Source organism: Perna viridis, chromosome 13 (genome assembly GCF_037379345.1).
Source record: "Perna viridis isolate PV_CMFRI_1.1 ecotype Kerala chromosome 13, ASM3737934v1, whole genome shotgun sequence".
In the NCBI taxonomy this organism is placed as follows: domain Eukaryota; kingdom Metazoa; phylum Mollusca; class Bivalvia; order Mytilida; family Mytilidae; genus Perna; species Perna viridis.
In genome coordinates this window covers 18,395,732-18,417,819 of record NC_142457.1, presented here as the reverse complement: position 1 = coordinate 18,417,819, position 22,088 = coordinate 18,395,732, and the positions used below count along the sequence as shown (strand labels likewise).

The window sequence follows — 22,088 nt, the reverse complement described above, 5'->3', positions numbered from 1 at the left end:
TTTTTGTACAATAATTTTGAATTGTGATTTTCAATGTTGGTAGCCAGAAAATATTATGAGGAGAGTTTTCTTCTGAGGACAAAGATTCCCACTTCCAGTGTCAAGGGAAAGTGAAATTTTGCATGGGAAAGTAATGTTATAATTAAAACTTTGTGTTGGGAAAGTATGGTACTTTTTTGCTGATAATTCACATTACCCTCAAGCAATGAAAACATCTCCAGCCCCAGGAATACTCAGAATGCAGGATTTTACTTCTAAAATTTTCTTGGGGGATGCCCTAACCCTCCTAGCAGATTTAGCATGCTTTACCCTTTTCACACAGGATGGTGAAGTTACTTTTTAGGAAATAGGGAAGGTGAATCATTTTTTTCACTTACTAATAAAAGAAGTGTTCCAATGTCCCCCGCAAAATAAAAAGTGTGGAAAACTGTAAATTCACTAAAAAAATTTTAAGTCCAAGGGCCATAACTTCCATAAAAATCAATCAACCATGACCAAAGTCGAACTTAATCTGCAACTTTTCATAGTGAGACTACATACAAAAGATAAAATCAATTGGTAAATGCATTACAAAAAAGTGTGAAAAACTGTAAATTCACTGAAATTTTATTAGTCCAACGGCCATAACTTCCATAATAATCATTCAACTGTAACCAAAGTCGAACTTAATCTGTAACTCTTCATAATAGGCCACATGCTAAAAATAAGCTTAACAAAAAAAAAAGGTCCAGAAAACATGGACAGATGGACAGACAGATGCCCTACATTTCCATGTCCACTCCCAACGCCCCAAGGGGGACAAAAAAGTGAGGTTTGAAAAATGAAGGAGTGCCAAAAAAGGAAAAAATAATAATTGCTTTCCTGGTGGAATCAACATACATACCTTGATGTAACTCCCATTTCATTTCCAGGTACATTATCTTCCATTGTTTTTTTATCTCCTGATCCAGGTGAGTCTGCAACTCTAGACTTGGTAATAAAAGGATTCTCTTCAGAAGTTCCAGAGGCAGAATTTGGATTATTTGTTCTAGAAGTAAAGGGATCAAGTTCCTCTTTTGTTGGTGACTGAACAACTTTACTTTTTGTGATAAATGGATTTTCTACAGAATCAATGGATGGTGAGTTTCCAATTTTTGACTTTGTTGCAAATGGGTCATCCAGCTCTGTTTTCTCTGGAGAGTTGGCAACTTTTGACTTGGTAGCAAATGGGTCATCCAGCTCTGTTTTCTCTGGAGAGTTGGCAACTTTTGACTTGGTAGCAAATGGGTCATCCAGCTCTGTTTTCTCTGGAGAGTTGGCAACTTTTGACTTGGTAGCAAATGGGTCATCAAGCTCTGTTTTCTCTAGAGAGTTGGAAACTTTTGACTTGGTAGCAAATGCGTCATCCAGCTCTGTTTTCTCTGGAGAGTTGGCAACTTTTGACTTGGTAGCAAATGGGTCATCAAGCTCTGTTTTCTCTGGAGAGTTGGCAACTTTTGACTTGGAAGCAAATGAATTTTCCTCTATAATGGCAGGAGAATTTGGTACCTTTGACTTGGTTGCAAAAGGGTTTGCATCTGGATTTACTGATGGAGAGTTGGCTACATTAGTTTTTGTAGCAAATTGGTTTTTCTCCAAATTTGTAGCTGGTGAATTTGTCACTTTTGATTTCATTTCAAATGGATTTTTCTCTAAATCTATTGTTGGTGAATTTACCACTTTCGACTTGGTTGAGAATGGGTTTTCTTCCAAACCAATAGCTGGTGAATTTACCACTGTTGACTTTGTTGAAAATGGGTTTTCTTCCAAACCAATAGCTGGTGAATTTACCACGTTTGACTTTGTTGAAAATGGGTTTTCTTCCAAATCTATACCTGGTGAATTGGCCACTTTAGACTTTGACATAAAAGGGTTATCTTCAGTTGATACTGATGGTGATTTAGTAATTAAATTTTCTGTATCTCGTTTTACTGGTGACTTTAGTACTTCAGATTTATTACCCTCCAAAACTGTTTCAGCTTTACATGCAGTATTAACGTCTTTTGGTTTGGTATCAGATGTGTTTTTATCAATATTTAAAGTGGCAGAGTTATTTTCCACTGCAGGTGAATTTGAAACTTTGCTTTTAGTGGCAAAAGGATCAACATCGACTTTTGGAGAGTTGGCAATATTGGATTTTGTAGCAAATGGATCAACATCAATTTTAGGTGAATTTACGACACTTGATTTTGTAGCAAAAGGATTTTCCTCATCCAACCCAGTCGGAACCTGTGTGGTTGGTCTTTCATCACATTTCTTGCCCAATGGCGAATTTGCTACCTTTGACTTTGAGGTAAAAGGGTCAGCAGTTTCCTCTGCAAGCAAATCTTGCTGTTCTTTAGCATTGTCATCTACTAGATCAGACTTCAATGCAGCAAAAGGGTTCTCAACCTTCCCTAAATTTCCACTTGGACCTGCAAGTGGTGAATTCAACAACTGCTTCTTTGTTGAAAATGGATCAGTGATATTCTCAAAATCAACATCAACATCTGCTTGACTTGAATTCTCAACAATAGTGTTTTCCAACTCAGATTTCCCAGCATTCTCAACAATGGTAATATCAGCTGAATTACCTCCCTTGTTTTCAATGACAGTGGTGTCACCATCGCCAAATAAAATGGTTTCAGAACCATCTATGGTCTTATTTTCTGAAAACGTTATGTCGGCAATGTTGTCTAATTTCGAGACATCTTCTTTTTCTAATTCACTCCTAACTTTCGGCTCACCAGGACCTTTATCTTTATCGTGAGCCGGTTTTACAGGTGGTGATAAAGCAAGACCCGCTGAAGTTTGGAAAGGGTTGATATTATCAAGATTTTCCAAGTCGATTGTATAAGCACCTGTTTTAGAGATGATTGGTGGCGAACTTGGACAATTATTTTCAGTTTCAGAAGGCAAATTTTCCCCAGTGCTTGGAGGATCTTGTGTTGTTGTATCTTCGTTTGTTTCTGTCAATGTTTCATTTGCAGTTGACTCTGATGATAGTGCTTCTGAACTTACATTCAAAGCATTTCTCTTGGCCTCACAACTAAAAAGGAAAAAATAAAAAAACATAAGTTACGTAAACTTGTGTGCATCCCAGTTGATATTATCATAATCACAGAAGTCCATCCCATGTTTTATGGAGACAGTATTGCAGATTATAACAGAAAAAAAAGGCATGGTAAGCTACCAATAACCATGCTAAACTTTCCCATTCAGGGCTCAAGCTACTTGAGAAAAACAGGGAGAAGTGACTTCTCTTTCAGAGACACTAGGGAGAAGTGGGGATGAACAGGGAGAAGTGAATGTGTACACCCATCTTTTACTAATGCTTCTTAAAATTATGTGTTATATGTTACTTACATGCACACAATATAAGCAAGCATTTTCATATACTTTTCGTTTTAGCTACATATTAAGTAACTAAATATTTTGGACAAAATGAAATCAGCCTGCTGACTGAATGATTGACTGTATCATATATTCATGAAATTAAATTTTTTATCTATACATCTACCCCTTACCAAATTTATTACAGCAAAATTAATACATGATTGAGCAAAGCAAAACTTCTTGAAGTGTATTGTCCTATTAATTTTGTCTTTTTTAGCAACACTGGAATAGAAAATTTCAGGCAGTGACATTATGTTGGAATTTTCTTTTTGTTCTGTTTTTTTTCTTAATCCCACTAAATCCATAATGATTTCTTGTTCAAATATCCAGTCTCTGCATATAAGTTAATGAAAAGTATCAATCATCATGTTAAAAATTTATTACCGACAAATCAAGACAAACTTTATTGACACATATGGTAGGTAGTGGTCGATACGAACTCGTCTCAATCTTAAGAAATGTGCCGTTGAAATGGAGAATTTTCTGTCCTGTTATGAAACGTGAAGATCAAAAGAAACGTTTCTGGTTTTCTACCGAATTATCAACTGAGATAAGTTTAAGTTTCGTAATGAAACGTGAATGGTAAATCATTAATTATCATAAGCTAATGTGAAGAATGTTCATTCCATATCCTGTCTTAAACATATGAAACAAAAAGCTGATTACAATACTTGCTTGCAACCCTTAATTTGATAGATTTTGAAATTTTTTACAATTCATTTTCTCGAATGGGCGCCATTTTTGTTTGAATTGTTATTGGAAGAGAGATAACTCTGGTCCAAATATTGCTAAAAGATGGAGAACAGTCCCAATCATGGGCGATGTCTGAAAATGAGAGGGCGACTTCACTTCGCTTTTGGTGTCGTCTGAGGGCGAATATTTCGCCCGAATCGCCCAGTAGCATGAGCCCTGCCCATGAAGATTTCAATGTAATATAATCAGTGAGAAATACTGTATGAAACCAGAACAAAGCAACATTGAAAAATAAATTTAGGTTATCCTAAAAGTATCAGTGAATGGCCTGAAAATTTGCTTAAAGAGGTAGACCTAGGTAAAGGGACACAACTCTTTGAAATCTTTGGAACATTTGCAATCTGCATTTTACATCAATCTCATGTAAGCATCAAAGTAACTTGATTTAATTCTGTTTCAAATGAAAGCTTGATAGGCTTTGGTGAAACTGAATTTGATACAAACGTATAAATGATTTCAAGACTTATGTCCCTTGCCCTTGGTCTAATATAGACATCCTATTACATTTACATGTACCTCAATTGTACATTTCTCATGGCATATTTATTTTTGTGAATATATACAGTGATGAGAAGAACTTTTCCAGGAAAATAAATAAACGAAAATTTAAGTACAGATTTTTTTTCTTGTATATCTAATCTTAAACACTACTTGTATTCAGGGGTTCAAATCAGCACCTTTGGGGACCCTCCGTGACCCTCAATTTCAGATGCAAGATCATTTAAATTTATTTGTCTTGGTTCTGGACCTAATCTACTTTATATTTCTTATTGAAGACCATTTGTTTTCTTTTGGTGGATCTTTCATTAAGGATGTAAAAAAAGTCCATGACCTAGAACTCTTGACCTTGGCCAGCATTGAATTGAACCCCTGCAGGAACATAAATAATTGCTGTACAAATCACATGACTGTCACATGATACCTATCAATGACTTGATCTATGAGTTCCAGGAGAACTGTTTGTGCATTTTTGACATTGTCTTCATGGTCTGTCTTCAGTACAACTGTTGTTCTCTCCACCCAATTTTCTTTATCGTCTAATTCTCTTATCTGTTCATATCGTGTGGGAGTGACTTTGACTGTCTGTGGGGTCTGGAATTTAACCTGAAACAGTTTAAGAAAGTCACAATGTGTCTGTACATGCTCACTTAATTGATACCCTCACTCCTATATTTGAAAACATGTACCTTTTGACATCCAAACTGATTTGGATCAACATCTAAAATAAGAGGTGCACAATGGGAATATGTAATAAAAGTTCTGTGAAAGTTTCATTCAATTCCATTCAGTGGTATAGGAGGAGTAACAGATAAGAGATGGGTCCACCTATGTCCCCATATTCACAAATGACGGAGTCCATGGTTTGCTATGTGAAACCCCCAAATTGATTTTGATCAAAATCTAAAACAGAAGGTGCACAATGGAAACATGTATATTCGTAGTACACAGGGTACAACACCTACAGTGGTCTGGTAGTCCTGTGCCCACTAAATCTGAGAGAGGACTACCTTGAAATTTTAATTGGTAGTTCCTTGGACTACCTAAGTTCATTCTTAAAATTTTTATAGTCCTAAGGACAGTCCTGCAAAATAATTTTGAGAACTTCCTAATTTATCTATCAGAAAGTCTTGTGATCTACCTACTGGGAAAAGTTAAGTGTCAAACCCTGAGTAAAGATTCTGTGAGTTTCATTGAATTCTATTCAGTAGAGTAAGAAGAGCAACTGATAAGAGATGGGTCTCTCTCTGCATAATGGAAGAAAGGACACCCTTATCACTATATCAAGGTTTTTTCCAGGATTATGAAAGCTTAAGCTACATTATGCGAGTTTAATGGTATATTTTTAACAGTAGTTTTTGCATTTTACGTACAAAACATTTGTATTTTTGGTTTCATAAAAATCCAGATTTGAACTTGAAAAATCCAGATTTGAATACGAAAATTCAGATTGTCAATTTGAATCATATTTTCTAAGCAACAGAAAAATTTAATAAATTATTATACAGTACATATAGTAAGTGAAAACTCAGCTGAATGACTAGTATCTACATTTTTATGCATAACTTTTTTACCTTTAAGTTTTTATGTATAGGTGTAGCCAGCTGAATTAAATTATCTTTAGTGGAAGGCTTTAAAATGGAGTTTTTCACTACTGGGGTCTGTGTTAAAGGTGGTGCTCTAAACTGGTTTTCTTCATCTTCCAGCATGGAAAACTCCATCAAATTACTAGAATCCATCCCAATCTACCTAAAAATACCAAAAAAATTCTGGTATTATTAATGACAATACAGTAGATTCCGCTTAATTGCATAGCCTGGATGAGGCAAAATTCTCTATGCAATAAACCGAAATGCACCTGCAAGGCTTATGCAAATAAGCGATTTTTTCCCTAATAGAATAATAGGAAATGGTTTTGTGCAGGAGAAAATTATGCTAATAACCGAAATATGCAATAAAGCGATATGCGATTAAGTGGAGTCGACTGTAACTTAATGAGTATGTCTCAAAAACTTAGGTATAAATAGTAAGACATTTGTTTTTGATTGAGAAGAAAATACATGTAGTATGCATACATGTGTAAGGAATGTCTACATGTTTGGTCATTTCTTCAGTATTTAGTGGAGGCATCGACTTCACAAAAAGTCAAAAGTGTGACGTTGATCTTAAATTATGATATCACAATGCTATTTTAGGTTGTGACATCATAACTTACGTTACACTTATATCTTTTTTGTGAAATTGACACCAGGTTGCAGATTTACTTTTGTTTCTTTAAAGTTGAATGTGTTATTTTGGTTATTTTACATTCTTTGTTGCAAGCATCTAATTTCCCTGTCTAGTGTGGGTACCTTGAATAACTGAAAACCCGGTGTATAAATCCAAAAACCTTAATAAAATATACTTTTCAGAAGTATAACTGCTTCCAATTTCATTTTAACATACTTTAAATAATGCAGTCATGGTGAAATTTGTGAAATTTTGCCAACAGGATGTGATGACAATTAACAAAGGCATGAAATTGCAGTTCAAGTCACAATGGTATTTTTTAAATTGATTTTCTCTTGTCTTGAAAAGTCTCTCCTGAAACAGCTATTGTTGTCAATTCAGTCATCTTTATTCTTATATGGAATGAACAATTCATTACCAAATGAGTTATTGTTACTTATACAATGTACACAAGCATAGAGAACTTCCCAGAAAAAAATGGTTGAAATGAAAGAAAATTACAGATGTGTGATGCTCTCCTTCCAGTCAGCATGCTACCCCTTCATCAATTCATGTTCCCCTACCTGGAAAGTAATGCATTTAAGATTCCAGACCCATTATTTTTAAAGATTTTGAAATGCAGCAGTGACATTGTCAGTGATAAAGTCCACATACATTTTTCAGTGTTCATTCCAGAAAATTGCAAAAGGGGGTCACTGGCCCCCTTGACAGCTAAACGGGGTAGTTTTCAGAATAAAGGGAGCCAATATGGTAGTATAAGGGGTCATTTTTAGATAACAGGTGATTTTCAACCAGGTTTGTATAGACTTTATAGTTTAATTTTAGATGAGAGATAACAGACTGAGGTATACATACACTCAAAATGATTAAAACGAAATACTAGTACATGTATATGTTGTTTTTTTATTATGGCACTGTCTTGATTCAAATTGTAATTCTGATGGATGTTGCAGCTCCACTTAAGAATCTTTCTGTTCTTATTGGGATTGTATCCAACCCGGCCCAGGCCCATGGACAATGAAGTTGAACAGTTTCATCTTCACTTGAAATTCTCTAGGTTCCCTGGCCATGTGTTTGTTTTCAGCTGGTTGGCTCATCTGAAATTTACTGGATCCCATCAAAAGGATCAGGAGAAACCATTGTGTCCCTTGTCTGCCTGTGGTTTCCATAAATCGTTTTTGACCCAAGAAAAGTTTTAACTTTTTGTTTTTCATGAGACATGTTAAGGACGAAACTGTCAAGGCCATTGGCCTTTTAAATAACAGATACACAGTGGACACAGAACCGAAAAAAATCAGGCAATTCAGAGATCACCTTATATACTGGGTGCCAGATGGGACCACATGCTGCACTTTTTGTGCACCATGCAGAACATGGTCTGGAATGATCACTGATTTTTTATATTGGTCAATGAGTAGTTCTCGTCCACTGATTGTTTCCTCTCCCGTGGAACAAGTTCATGCCCAAAATTTAAGGAAAAACATCTAACAGACTGCTGATATTTTGCTCTCAAAAATAAGCTTTCATACAACAATTTTCATCAAGGAATAAAATTTGGGTGAGCAGATTGACGATTCCTTCCAAAACTAACAAGCTCCGCCTACTCTCTAATACGATTCAAAATGTCAACAAAACAGGGTCTCTCGTGGAAAATTATCAAAATTTCAATAAAAAAATTTTGAAGCAAATATGGTATCAGCATACAGGAAAATGATTCCAAAATCAACTAGGTAAGTGTGACTTGCACAATTTCAACTTGAAAGTCGTTACAAGCAGCTGAAGGGCAGTACGCCACAGTCCAGCTGAATCTCCAACTTTATGAATGACACATCGTTCTGACCCCAACCCGACATATCAATATTCAAATAAATAAGAGGAGGGTTGCAGGGTCAGAGACGTGCAGCTAGGTTTGTGACAAACAGGTACCACAATACATCATACAACATTTAAATTAGAGAAGCCTAGCTCATAGAAGACCAGACACAAGATTCTAATTAAATAATGTTACACAAAAGCAATTATTTGCTAGTTGCCATCACTAAAACAGACTGGTTGATTCCACCTCTCAGACAGTCCTGAAACATACACTAATTAACCTTCCAAATTCCTCACTGTCGGTTACAAGTCAGACAACAATCTTTCTTTCCAAGAACCATCAAATTATGGAACAGGACACCAATGAGCACTGTTATGAGTGACTCAGTTGATTTCAACAGCCATTTCAACTTACAATTTTTAAACTCACTCTTATTGTTTATTTTTTTAAATTCACTAGTTTAATTAGGTTTGGAATTTGTACATAGCATGCATTGAGATAAGTGACATTATCTGAGCCTGTTGATGTTGGTCTGACAGGAGATTGTAGAAGTAGAAGCAGAAGAAATTCGGACTATGAGAATGCAAGATGACCCTTACCAGTAAACATGACGCATACTGAGGCATTTATACTAAAAAGCTGGTTTTTTTTATGTCCCACTGACTCAGGGAAATATCAAAAGAAGGTAAAACTACTTTTTGACCAGGCAGGTGATTTGGATAAATCAGGATCATGGATGTGCCGAAGTGCTTTGCCTAAGTTTGGCTTGCTAGTGTAACTTGATCATTCAAGGTTCATACTGACAACTCCTTCAAGTAGATACTTTACTTATTCTTTAACTTTTAAATACTTTACCAATAATGTATTGTCAAATCATTCACTAATTGCTGATGACAAAAATAATAAACAGTCGTAGTTCAATTATTTGACAAGACGGAAATTCAAATATCGCGCTAATTTCAATCTGCGCATGTGTACAATATAGACGACTCGGTCCCAATTTAAATCGTTCCTCTTATCTTCATCGTACTTTTCAAACGTACATGTAATATGAAGTGTTAATACGACGAGACGCTTTGTCGACATTGTTGTTAATACACATTTAAATAATAAATTCCATTTCCAATTTATAATGTGCATCATCCAGAAACAGAGTGCTAGAACTCGAAAGCTCTAAATCTGTATTATTGATAAATGTATGTGTAAAGTCAGTTTATTGATAGTCTTAACAAAGATTCTATGTAAGAATATGTAAGTCCAATTGGTATTTGTGAAATTAGAGTGGTCTCTCTTGATCCGATTCGATCTGAAATATGAATAAGGGGGCATTTACATTCAACATTAATTTTCATCAGATGACATAATAAGACATTACACAATAACACAGTCAATATCGAGAGTCATATACCATGTTATATAATATTTATGTAGCACAATACATGCATCTTTTGTTATATTTGTAGTCCAGGCAAGATGAGAAGTCTTACAATTGAGACAACTAGGTGTTTTAGTTGAGAGAACAAAGTTAAAGTAATTTGTCCTTTGACAAGGGGCAGAATTCTAGCTGTCTTAGTCATACTGGTTTTCTCTTTTTCTTTTCTTGTTTAATCTAAGGGCCTTTGTCCGACGCAGTCGGTATAGTTTCGCTTTTTACCCTTTGACCTTATAGACGCTCATACATGGAGACGCAAGTCACCTGATAGCGATTCTGTTTCCCAATTGGACAAATACTAATAACTTAGTGGCATTCGAAAAGAACAGTATCGAACATTGATATTGTTGCCATGTGTTATTTCATGAATATAATGTAGAAAATTATATAAGTATAGAGAACAAATTTTACAGCGTCGGCTATCTTTTTTTTTAAATAGTACGTGTTTGAGAGTATTGTCGGTCCACATTGGACACCAATGGGCGATGCACATGAGCACTGCCCCTTGATGTCCGCTTTATAAGTTAGGGTTAGGAATTATAAGGATTAAACACCTTTTTTTTATAGAATTTATGGATGTGTAAAATCAGACCATTGGTCGCTATTTAAACCTGAGATAAAAGTCCTTTGGATTTTGCACATCGATAAACTATCGAATTGTTTGCAATAATTGATTTTGCACATCGATAAACTATCGAATTGTTTGCAATAATTGATTTTGCACATCGATAAACTATCGAATTGTTTGCAATAATTGAATTTGACATTGTCGTTTTACTTCTGGAGGTGTTGTTTCATGTTGTTGTATGTCTACAGTTTCTTAAAGATGGGAGTTCATCATATCTGGATGCTACAATCTAGTTTATCATCGTTGGGGTATGTTTAAACGCTATTAAAGCCTTCCAGTTTTCAATTCTGTGCCTTTTGTGGAATAATTCTTTTACTTCATCGCAAGGATAGGCTAATTTTCTTTAAAAAAAACGTATATATTTGCAAGTTCTTTGATTCATATAATGATGACATTGATTATTTGAGCAATTCGGCGGGTGTTTCTAGAATAACAGAGGACGCTTGTCCCACGTTCACTGGTCCATGCTCCCATTTTTTTAGTGGAGTCCGAGTTGCTCATTTACTTTTGTTGCCTTGTGTGTATTGTATTGGTTTTGGGCGTGTCTGTTTTCCATGTCTGGTCTTTGTCCCTGGATTACGTTTTTTTTTTTAATTTCCGCTAGAATCTTGGTTCCCTTGATTACTCTGTAACATGTGTAATGATTAAAAACAATACAGTTAAACCCGTCTAAACAATCTTCTACGTTTTTATGTCAGTTTGAATCAATTTTGAACCTGTTTTAAACCAGAACCTGCATAAATCGAACAAAAAAAATCAATCCGAGAGGGGTTCATATTAGACAGGATAAGGTATAAAAAAAATAGCCACCAAACAAACTCCTTTCGTAACAATGTTAAATTTCTTGCCTGATTGCCTTAATAATAATGTGTAGTTAGTTTGGCATTTTAGTTATATAATTCATGTCGGTACCAAATTTCCCCTTAGTGAAATTTTTTTAAAAATTGAAATTTTAAATTTATGGCCTAGGTGCCACGAGACTTTAATAAAAAAAAAACCATTTAAGTCTCAGCAAGGGGTTAAATATTACTATAAAGATCCTTGGTCTGAGAATATTCTGAACTTGCATTGTAACTCCAATTAAAGCCTTTGAAATTGATGAACAAATAGTTAAGAATTTTCTCCTCAAGGCATAAGTTATTTTTTTTCACATCTAAATTAGGCTTAGTAGTTAAAAAGGAAAATATCATGACAAGTATGTAGCCAGTGAGTTTGGAAAGTGGGGATTAAATGTTATCATTGGTCAAAATATGCCCTTAAATGCACGGATTATCCAAATTTAAAAACAAAAGTGGCGGTTATTAACCTCCAGGTTCCAATAGCGCGTGGTTACAGATAAGTCGATTTTTTACTATTTTAAAAACAAAAAAATGAATATTTCGGACAATATCATGGAAAATAAGATAATTAAATTGGAACCCCTTAAAACGCTTTTGTCTAATCATATCCTGTTGAACAGCCATTTAGGCTGTCCTAGATAATATTTGAGATTGATAGCAAACTTTGTGAGGTCGGAATAATTGTTTTTGAAATTTTGCGGCTCTGAAAATCTTTTTTCAACCACATCGGCAAGATTATTCATTTCCACTTCACTGTATGAAGAATCTTGACTAAGGTCAGAAAGAATGTAATATTTTCAGGAAGTGTTGGCCAGAATTTATTTTCAACTTTTTGAGGGCCTGAATACTTATTTCCCAAAATCTGCTAGGCCCAACCCCATTCAAATGCTTGTATCCTTCCATGCGAAAACAAATACAAGAAGCATTGAACATTTGTAATAATTATTACAGTCATTTAAAAAAATGCATATTGTCAGAGACCTTTAATTAAATTACGAGTCTATGATATAGGAGAGTTCTTCGTGATGTCATCACTTACCAGTAATTTGGTTTTGGTTGGCACAAAAAATCCATTGATTGGCATAGGGTGTCAACTTTAAATCATCATAACTTTTTCATTTTTAAAGATATATAATTGAAAAAATCTTTTGGTTCTCAACATTGCAAATAAAATTCTTTTTATCGATGGAATTTTTAAATAAATATTCAGTAATTAGACTATATGTACATAAGATTTTAATTATAGTTTTATACAAAAATAGAGGTTTACATATAAATATCACTACAAATTTATTTTTTCAAGTAAAACAGTTATAAATTCACATACATAATATGAATTACTTTATCTAAATGAAACATTTTACAGAACCAAAATTGGATATAAAATAACAAAGTTATAGTTTTGAAAATTGAGATTCTAAGGTTACAGACCACCAATTCAACCAATGAGCATTTGGAACGTACGCAAAAATAGTCCTACGCAGAAATTACCCCTGTTCCTCATAGTGCTGTGAAAAAAGTTCTCATCTTATTTAAAAAATTTAAACAGTTTCTGAAAGGAAAAACATTTCTGTACATTTTATAGGTGCATTTTGCTTCTTGTGATGTGAAACCTAATCTCCATAATGATTTTTAAATATACCCCTATCTTGTGAAAACACTGGGATTTCCCATGCTATTTATAGACACTTCACTTCCGGTGACCAGTACTGCACTGCAAGTCTGCTAACCCCACATGCCATTCTGAGGATTGTGAGCTGACATATGTAGAATCATGCTGATATATAGTCCTCTGCAGGTTAAAGTTAAGGTAAAGTCCAGAGAAGCCATTGAATATTGTGAAATTAGCATAGAAGCCTATGGAAAGTGGAATTAGTGGTTTTTAGCCTCTAATCATGAAATTGTCAATTGTTGATTTAGTTGTTTATTTGCCAACCAATTTGACGCTTAATGATATGCAAATTAGTGAATATGACATCACTAATGAGATTGGCGAACTCTCCAACTGTTTATTAAATGTTGTAAATTTAGCCTGAGGGGAAGTAATTTTATACATACATGTACATGTATGTAATCGAGTGACATACATATTGTACATTGATATAAAATTTGGTTGATTGATTACTATGGTTTAACGACCAATGGTAGATATTTCACGCTTATAGTCGGACAAACGATCGACCAGCTCGATCTTTGTAGCTCAAAGGAGTATAAGTCCACAAGTAGACATGTTTCTTCACACGGACACATGGTTCTCAATACCAAACAATCCGTCACTCTATCCCCTTAAATACCGCGTGCTTGGTAAAGAAGTATTTATTACCGATTTTAACCTTTTAGAAAGTATCGAATCTGAGTTGAATGAATTCGAAACTCGTAATACTATTAAAAAAAATAATAAATATTTAACTTATGATATGATGTTTTTCATCCAAAACAGTTAATTTCAGGGGCGTATGATCTAGAAATCTATAAAAGAGTGGGGTCCAGGTAATAATTTATTCACTTTTCCAAAATTGTCAAATTTTGAAAATTAATAATCTAATTTTCTACATAAATAAACCACAAAAAATAATTTTCAAGAATGAATTTTCAAAATTTGCCAAAAATATTACCCCTACTCCTAAGAAACTGGTCTCAGTATTAAACATAATTCTTATTCACAGCATACTGACTCTGTAGAACTCATATTTTTGGCATCCATAATTAAGATAATGATGTACCCAACATATTTGATCAATTCAGGCGCTTAGATTTTCTTTTTGGGGTGACAATTACCATGAAATCGAAAAAATGTGAATTGATGAATACACGTAACAAAAATACTAGTGACCTTGCGCTAAAATTAACGCGAAAGGGTCGAAGATCATTGCAGGCCCGGATTCGTAAGTACGCAACACTGAAATGTTGAATTTCTTTGCATGAAATCTTTTTAAAATTCTCACAAATTCTACCCATATACACCTGAAAAAAATCTCGCGTTGATTCGCATAGCCTTTTCTTTTTTTGGGGGGGGGATATGAAATAATGAATTGTATTAAACGCATAAAATTAACATTTAGACCAGTAAAAATAATTGATCAATCTAAAAAAAAGTACAGTGACCTTTTCACCGACATTAAAACCTGCGAATGTCTTTCTTGTCAATAACACTTTTTCTTTGAAAGTTTCACTAGAATTAACACTAATGCCTATGAAGTGAACAAATATAGACCGTTTTCGCTGTTATATGTACTCTTTATATATAAATGGAGAGAAGTGTCGATGAAAACGTTCACAATTTTTTTGTTGGAAAATCAGACAAACTGTGGAGCAAACTTCCGAAGTCAGATTACTAGGAATTCTGCTTACATTTGTTGAGATCGGATCCAGGGACATCTGCTAAAATATCCCAATCTTTACTATGTTGGTCCTCGACTAGGGAAAATATTACATGTCAGATTGCGAATGAACAGTGCTTCACTTAACGCACATCTGTCCCATCGTGATCTTGTAATGTTCTTTTATAGCACCTGTGGTCATGATTAATCAGTTTCTTTTTCTTTTTTTTTTTGCTTTTTTGTCCAAAAAATCAAACTTTATTGCGAAATGAAATCATTTTTTTTAATCGCACATGATGGACCATTTAATGTTAATGTTGTATGACCCAATTTTTCAAAATGCTGAACAAAATGTAAAAGTTTTTTTAAGTTCAGACGTTTCATTATCAAAAGTTCGATCTCCGACCTAGTCACCCCAAAGATTTTTTAAAATGGTAATCAGGGCTTCCCCGCCAAGTAAGTGGTACTTTGGGAATAGAACTGGTTAGCTCGGAGTCAAAATAATGCGCATGGTATGGTAAGTCTATCTACGGCCTGTTGCTTCTCTACATAAGAAATATCAGACTCGGCGCGTCACCAGGGTCTGCTCGACTGGACAAAAGTTATCGTCCTGAAAAGTATAAAAGTCTCTTTAAGGACGTTAAACCACAATCAATCAACAAAGCCATCTAACACAAATTATACAAAATAAATTTCCCACCCTCTGTCTGATTAGTTGTAGAAGGCCTTCCCACCATCTGTCTGATTAGCTGTAGAAGGCCTCCCCATCCTCTGTCTGATTAGTTGTAGAAGGCATTCCCATCCTCTGCTTGATTAGTTGTAGAAGGGCTTCCCTTCCTCTGTCTGATTAGTTGTAGAAGGCCTTCCCATCATCTGTTTTCAGTTCATTTAGAAGCGAGCTGTAGTAGCCATAGCGCTGTCTTCTATTTCCTTACCCATATAGACCTTTGTTTTGTTTTATTTATTTGGGCGATTCTGAGCTTTTTACAAGGAGTGGACTACTACTCTTGTTAAAAATCTTGTAGAGAAATTTGTAAATTGCCTCGACTTTTGTCTCCCTTAGGATGACACCACATTTTTATCATTTCAATATAGCATTATTTGAAAAAGTAAATAAGGCCGTTTTTACGTGTAAAAGAAGGTGCCTGTAAGAGTTGCCCATACTGTTCTCTTTTTTTTTTTTCATAAGAAGCAATGATGCTGCCTTCTTTTTCATAGTTACATGTACTACACTATCAAAGAAAACCATGCTGGAAAAAAACTACACAGGCAATTGTGCCACACATGAGAATCATATGATTATCATATGATTATCATATAAATCGAGCACCATATGATAATCGTATGTTTCGGTATACATATGATTATTGCATGATTATCATATGATAACCATGTTTTTCACAAACATATGATTGTCATATGTTTATAAGCCAAAATTACCATATAAGAATCATATAATAATCATATGACTATCATATGTTAAATATCATATGATTGTCATATGATTACCATATGATTATCATATGTGGCACATCTGGCTGTGTAGATTGCGATTGAAACTTTTCTCTTTTTTTTTAAACTCAGTAGCGTTTCATAAATTCTTTTACATGTTCGAGTTACAATGGCATGTTTAGTACGACCAAGACAACAAATTTGGCTGTCTTCTCTATTTCGATACCATCATTCTATTTTTATTACGAAGTCTGCATACGACTTATCGGGGGCTTCGCGTAGTAGTGTTGCCTTCCTCAGACAACTGGACATTTTCTTGTTTCCTTCGTATTGTCTTCGTGTGGCGCAAAATGTCCGATGCATCGATGATCACATGAAGCAAAGACGAAGATGACACGATATTAAAAGATGACATCATGCGCCACCACGGTGGCTTTATTATGGGCGTAATGGACACACGATAGTGCACCTTCGCAAAGCTCATTCCGCAATAAATTGGTGTGCCAAAATTTTGCCATCATTCACGGAGTTGCTGACTCAAGAAATAGTCATACGACGAATAAATATGCCCTCACGATTGGGCCGAGGTTTCCACGAGCAGGTTCGAATTTGAACCATTCCTTAATTGTGAAACCGTTCACTGTCAAATTTGGGACAGTGTGACACCTGCATAACGCGAAAAAAAACAAAAAAAACAGCAGTTGAAAAATGTCTAAACTATTTATGTACTCAATCACTTGATATACACTATTTCATTTTCTGTTTTAAAGAAAATAGTGGGAAGCCGGGCATTATTGCAAAAGTACGAAAGCCAATTGAGCTCATTTTCGTAGACTAAAAAAATCGCGTTATAAAGCGTAAGTAATGAGAAAAAAAAAATAATCTACGAAAATGAGCTCAATGGGCTTTCGTACTTTTGCAACAATTACATGTAGATAAAGTGCGCCAAAACATTTTTGCTCCCAAAATACCAATTGCACCTGTCTACCTGTAAAATATTTTTAGAGGTAGTGATATCAAATATTTCACAAAAAGTTAAGGATATTGATATCGAAAAATGCCAAAAAGAAGTAATACTCACCTTAAAAGATAAAGATCTACATCAATCCAAATATTAGTTCGACTTCATTGCACTGACCAATGTACGTGTGTGTTTTAAATGTAAGTACGATAAATTAAGAGGAAAAATATCGGATGTATTAAACAGTGAAGTCAAGATGAAAACTTTGTCTACGTGAATGATTCCGAGAGCATTATAAATTTCTGTGTAGTGATATCGAAATTTTCGTTGACGGCGCTTTCACAAACGACTTTGTTTAAATCAATTTTAAGGTGTATTACAATATTCTTTCCGTTTTGAATTAGAATTATTTAAGATATAGTAGAGGAGATTCATGATGAAGACAAACTCAACGAATTAGCAATGCGTTTTGGTCTACATATGCTATATATATATATATATATATATATTTGAGAAAACCATACATTCATCTCCCACTAAAATCAACCAAATCAAGAATGATAACTCTTGCAAAATTTCATACACAATCTATTTAAAACACACATTGGAAATGTGGTCTGTAACTGTTTCTGAACTAGAGATAAAAGTTTCAAAAATAAACCTGGCCTGACTGATTTCGATGTTTTGGATTAAATTACATCTAATTTTAGATATACAAATGTACATGTATTAATATATATTCATAAACATGCATATAATTCGATTAACGAATGATATATTGCATTATTTATCATAAAAATGTACAAGAGTGATTGGCGAGAATCATACGGTGACTATTTGTAAAATGACCGCTTACTTTATGGTTTGTACTGATCAGTCAAGCTAGAAAAGAATAAATCAAACGGTCATAAATATGTACAAAATGTGATCCATCGATTCTATATGGACCGAGGAAAAAACCATCTTCTTATGATTATTTGCTGGTTTAGGACACGATATTAAAAAGGACAATGGCCAAGGTAGGAAAAAAACAGTTGCTTTTTAATTTCTCAGGATTAACAATATAACAATTTATACTTTTAACTAAAACTTAGCTTGATCTGTCCGAATATTGCAAATGCATTAAACGACGGTATGCGTCAAGGTTGTCCACTCCAGATCTTCGTTTTGTACAATTTATACTTTAGTTCAAAATTACAACTACATTAATTGGTTCATAGTTTGTTTTCTAATTTTTAGAGTGTTTTGTTCTGTTTTCAATTTATTTCGCCATATAAAAGTATCTAACCGCAAGAATTTTGTGTTTATATTAAACAAAAAACTACATTTCAAACAAATAAGAATTTACGAGTGATAAACTTACTAAAATAATTTTATATCTGTGTGACATATTAGCTACAATATTGTTGACACTGAAAAAAATGCTACTAAATATGAATTGACAATTCATTACTATATCTTTTTACGTTGCAACCAACGATGTGCTTGTATTTTTTTGGTTCTTTGTCAGTTCTTTGTTTCGTTTACATTTCATTCCACAATATACGTCTAACCGCAAGAATGTCGTGTTTAATTAAAAAAAAAATAAGTAATTGCCTCTCAAACTAGTAAACATTTCACAAGCAATAAACATACAGAAATAATTAGACATTTTAGTGACATAGTAACTGCAATACTGACTTTGAAAATGTTCTACTGTAAATATTGTATTTAATAATTACTTTTTTAAGCTGCAATTAACGATGTACTTTAAAATTTTGTTCTTTATCAGATTGTTTTGTGTAATATGATATGTATTGGTAAATTATTTTTATACTATCAAGTATTATTTTTTACACACTGTTATAGTGTGTATATATAAAGTAAACTTGCTAGATTCTACATTTTCAAAATATAAAATAGACATTTTATTCATACCGTCACCAATTAACCTTCAAATGCCCATCAAGGTCGAAACCGACGAGATGATAAGAAGACTTTCTACATGACCACATTCCTAATTTTACGAAAATTCCAGATGATTTTTTTTCTGGGAAGGCTTACTGTTTTTGTATATATTACATCCGTCTGTTTAAGGTCATAATATCTTAATGTTATTAATATTTGTTAGGGTTTTTTTTTATCAGTTTAACAACAGTTGGTAAAAAGGCTTTTTCTGTATGAAAAAAAAAATTCATCAGATCGAACCTTTTTTTCACAACTATTCCTTCAATCTCTAAAAAAAATATTTATTGCTAATTGCATTTTCCTAATGATATATGATGCAATTAAAGAGCGGTTTTTTTCACAGGTGCACTCGACTGTTAATCCATCTCAATATACCTAATTATACTATCATAACCGAGACAATAAACTGTGAACATAATAGATTTGAAAATCTTTAAAATGTCAATCTTTCCATGTTATATCTTATCAGAATGTGATTAAAAATTATGCAAATTCAGCAAGTACTTTTTTTTTATCATAAACGTCGGATGCATAAAGAAACACCACTTTGAGAGGTTTCATAGCTAACCACTACTTGCTCTGCATACGTATATTTGGAGAGGCCCCAGGGTTGGTTAGGGAGGGGGTGGTTAGAGCGTCTTCTTATGTTCGAAAAGTTTAGTTGATAATATAGAAAATACTGAAAATCACTAGTGCTAGGTCATTATTGTACCATTTTTTGTCAATTTAACACATGAAAATGACAATTTTTCCAATAAAAAGGAAGGGTGCCAATCCACTGCACCCAAGGATCCGCCACTGCTTTTTTAAACTTAAATATGAAAAGAGCACAACCTGGTATTAATCAAAGAGTTGATCTGTTGATGAAAAAAAAATGTCATTGCAGTCTTACACGTCACCGGCGCCTGTTTATTATAGAATATAGAAAATTCACGTGGAAACCTCTTATTATAGAAAAATTGTGTTAAATATTTGTGCTCAATTTTTGCAAAATAAGCAAATAGCCTGGAACCCTCCTTGTAATGAATCCACTTTGAAACGCTCCTTTAAAAAAAAATCTATGGTTCCGCCCCAGGATAACGTGGCCCTTTTTCGACCGTAGTGTCTAATCGTGGTACGTTCTGAATTGCGCTGATTCATCACCTGGTTTATGTTTTTCCTTATCATATCAACTGATATTGCGTTTTATTCAGTTTAATCCGTATCAACCAGTCGCAGAGAGAAGAATTTTATGATAGGAAAGGGGGATGTTCCGAGCGATCATCTGCTCATATTTCCTGTACCTGCCACTATCAACATGTTTGCTTTCTAAAGATGTACCTTATTCATGCCAATTAGGGTATGCTTTATTCAAGAATAGCAAGAATTTCAAAGGGTTGTGAAATCTATTTAGATCATTCAAAATAGATGGGTTAGTGTGTTCGTTTTTGAGATAAAAGCATTTTGTAACTAAGACGGGAAAAGGATTTCTCTAGATTTTTATAGGTTATCTATTAAAAAACAAACTGAAGAAATAACAAGGATTTCATTAAAACTTCCCAAATAACACTTTAAGGTGTATTTAATGAAACTATGTAAAGAAAAGTAGGGGACACAGTGCAAAAAATATAATTGCTATGAAATGGATAAAACCAGAGGAGTACGAAAATCTGACGATTATGGCTGAACATAGCCAGCGAACACCTTTAAGGAGGTAGACCTACGGTAAGGGTTATAACTCTTACAAATAATTGGTATGGTTGTGTAAATCATTTCACATAAATCTCATGTAAGCTTCAAATTAACCTAGATTGTCAGATTTCTGTTTCAAATAAAGTATAGCTGTTTTCAAGAGTTAAGTTGCTTTTGCCTAGGTATACCTCCTTAAATTATTCTGTCCAGTATATTTAATCCAACATGTAAAAAAAGAACCAATTCTTGTAAATGGTAAATAACGCAGTATCTTGAAACTTTAAAAAAATAATACCTCATTAGATATTTTAACGTTTTTATTTTCTTTCTATGATACATTGTTATAGTACCAATGAAATACCCCTTCTAACAAAGTTTTACAGCGTATCTATTATACCCATGAATTGGTCAATTTTATATTTAATACACGTGCAGTTTCATTTCGTTCTAATTTAATGATCTATTTTATACATGTAAGGCGCAAATCTAATGTCACGGATGACCCATATAATTTCTAATTATTCGCGATAGAAGATAGTTGTGGTCAAAGCAATAAATCCGTCCGAACTTTGGATTTTAGGGACTATTTATGTCAATCATACATAAATGAATATGTGAAAGGTGTTTAGCATATGTATATCTGTGTACTTCACAATACGAAAAAAAATGTCATAAACCATGCTACTGAATGAGAAATAATTCAACATTTTGTATATATCGTACATACCAACAACAACGACAACAACAAAACAACAACAACAACAATACAACAACAACACAACAACATCAACAACACAACAAAAATAATGATGATAATAATTTTTAATAATGCTTAAGGTCATATTCAACGGTAAGTGTCCTTTTGTGTCAGAGGTATCACAAAGTTTGAATTGCGCCTTAATTGGGGACTCATTTGCACGAGTCTACTTGTACAGGTATTATGCATAATTTTATGTACCGTGAATGCATGAAATATTTACGATAAACCGCTGCAGTCAGGAGCAGACGTCACACTTTTCTAATGTGAAATGTAAATCATCACTGGAAATGACTGGAATGGAACTCCTCCTGGGTCACTCATAATCAGCTCCCCTTATTTCTGATGCTGTCGCTGTTAATAGAATGAGTTGTAAATAGTCTTGCATAAAA

At 33.9% G+C, this 22,088-nt stretch overlaps 1 protein-coding gene across 1 annotated transcript in view; it reads right to left on the bottom strand.

Moving 5' to 3' along the window:
* Positions 1 to 9,653, bottom strand: part of LOC148599826 (uncharacterized) — a 32,417-nt gene extending 22,764 nt beyond the window's left edge. Inside the window, exons 1-4 of the mRNA XM_088557746.1 lie at positions 9,545 to 9,653; positions 6,219 to 6,393; positions 5,069 to 5,250; positions 884 to 3,046 (exon numbers count right to left, since the gene is read on the bottom strand). Coding sequence (XP_088413872.1) covers positions 884 to 3,046; positions 5,069 to 5,250; positions 6,219 to 6,383 — 2,510 coding nt within the window. The 5' untranslated portion in view covers positions 6,384 to 6,393; positions 9,545 to 9,653. The remainder of the gene's footprint in view (positions 1 to 883; positions 3,047 to 5,068; positions 5,251 to 6,218; positions 6,394 to 9,544) is intronic.
* Positions 9,654 to 22,088: the final 12,435 nt, after the last annotated feature.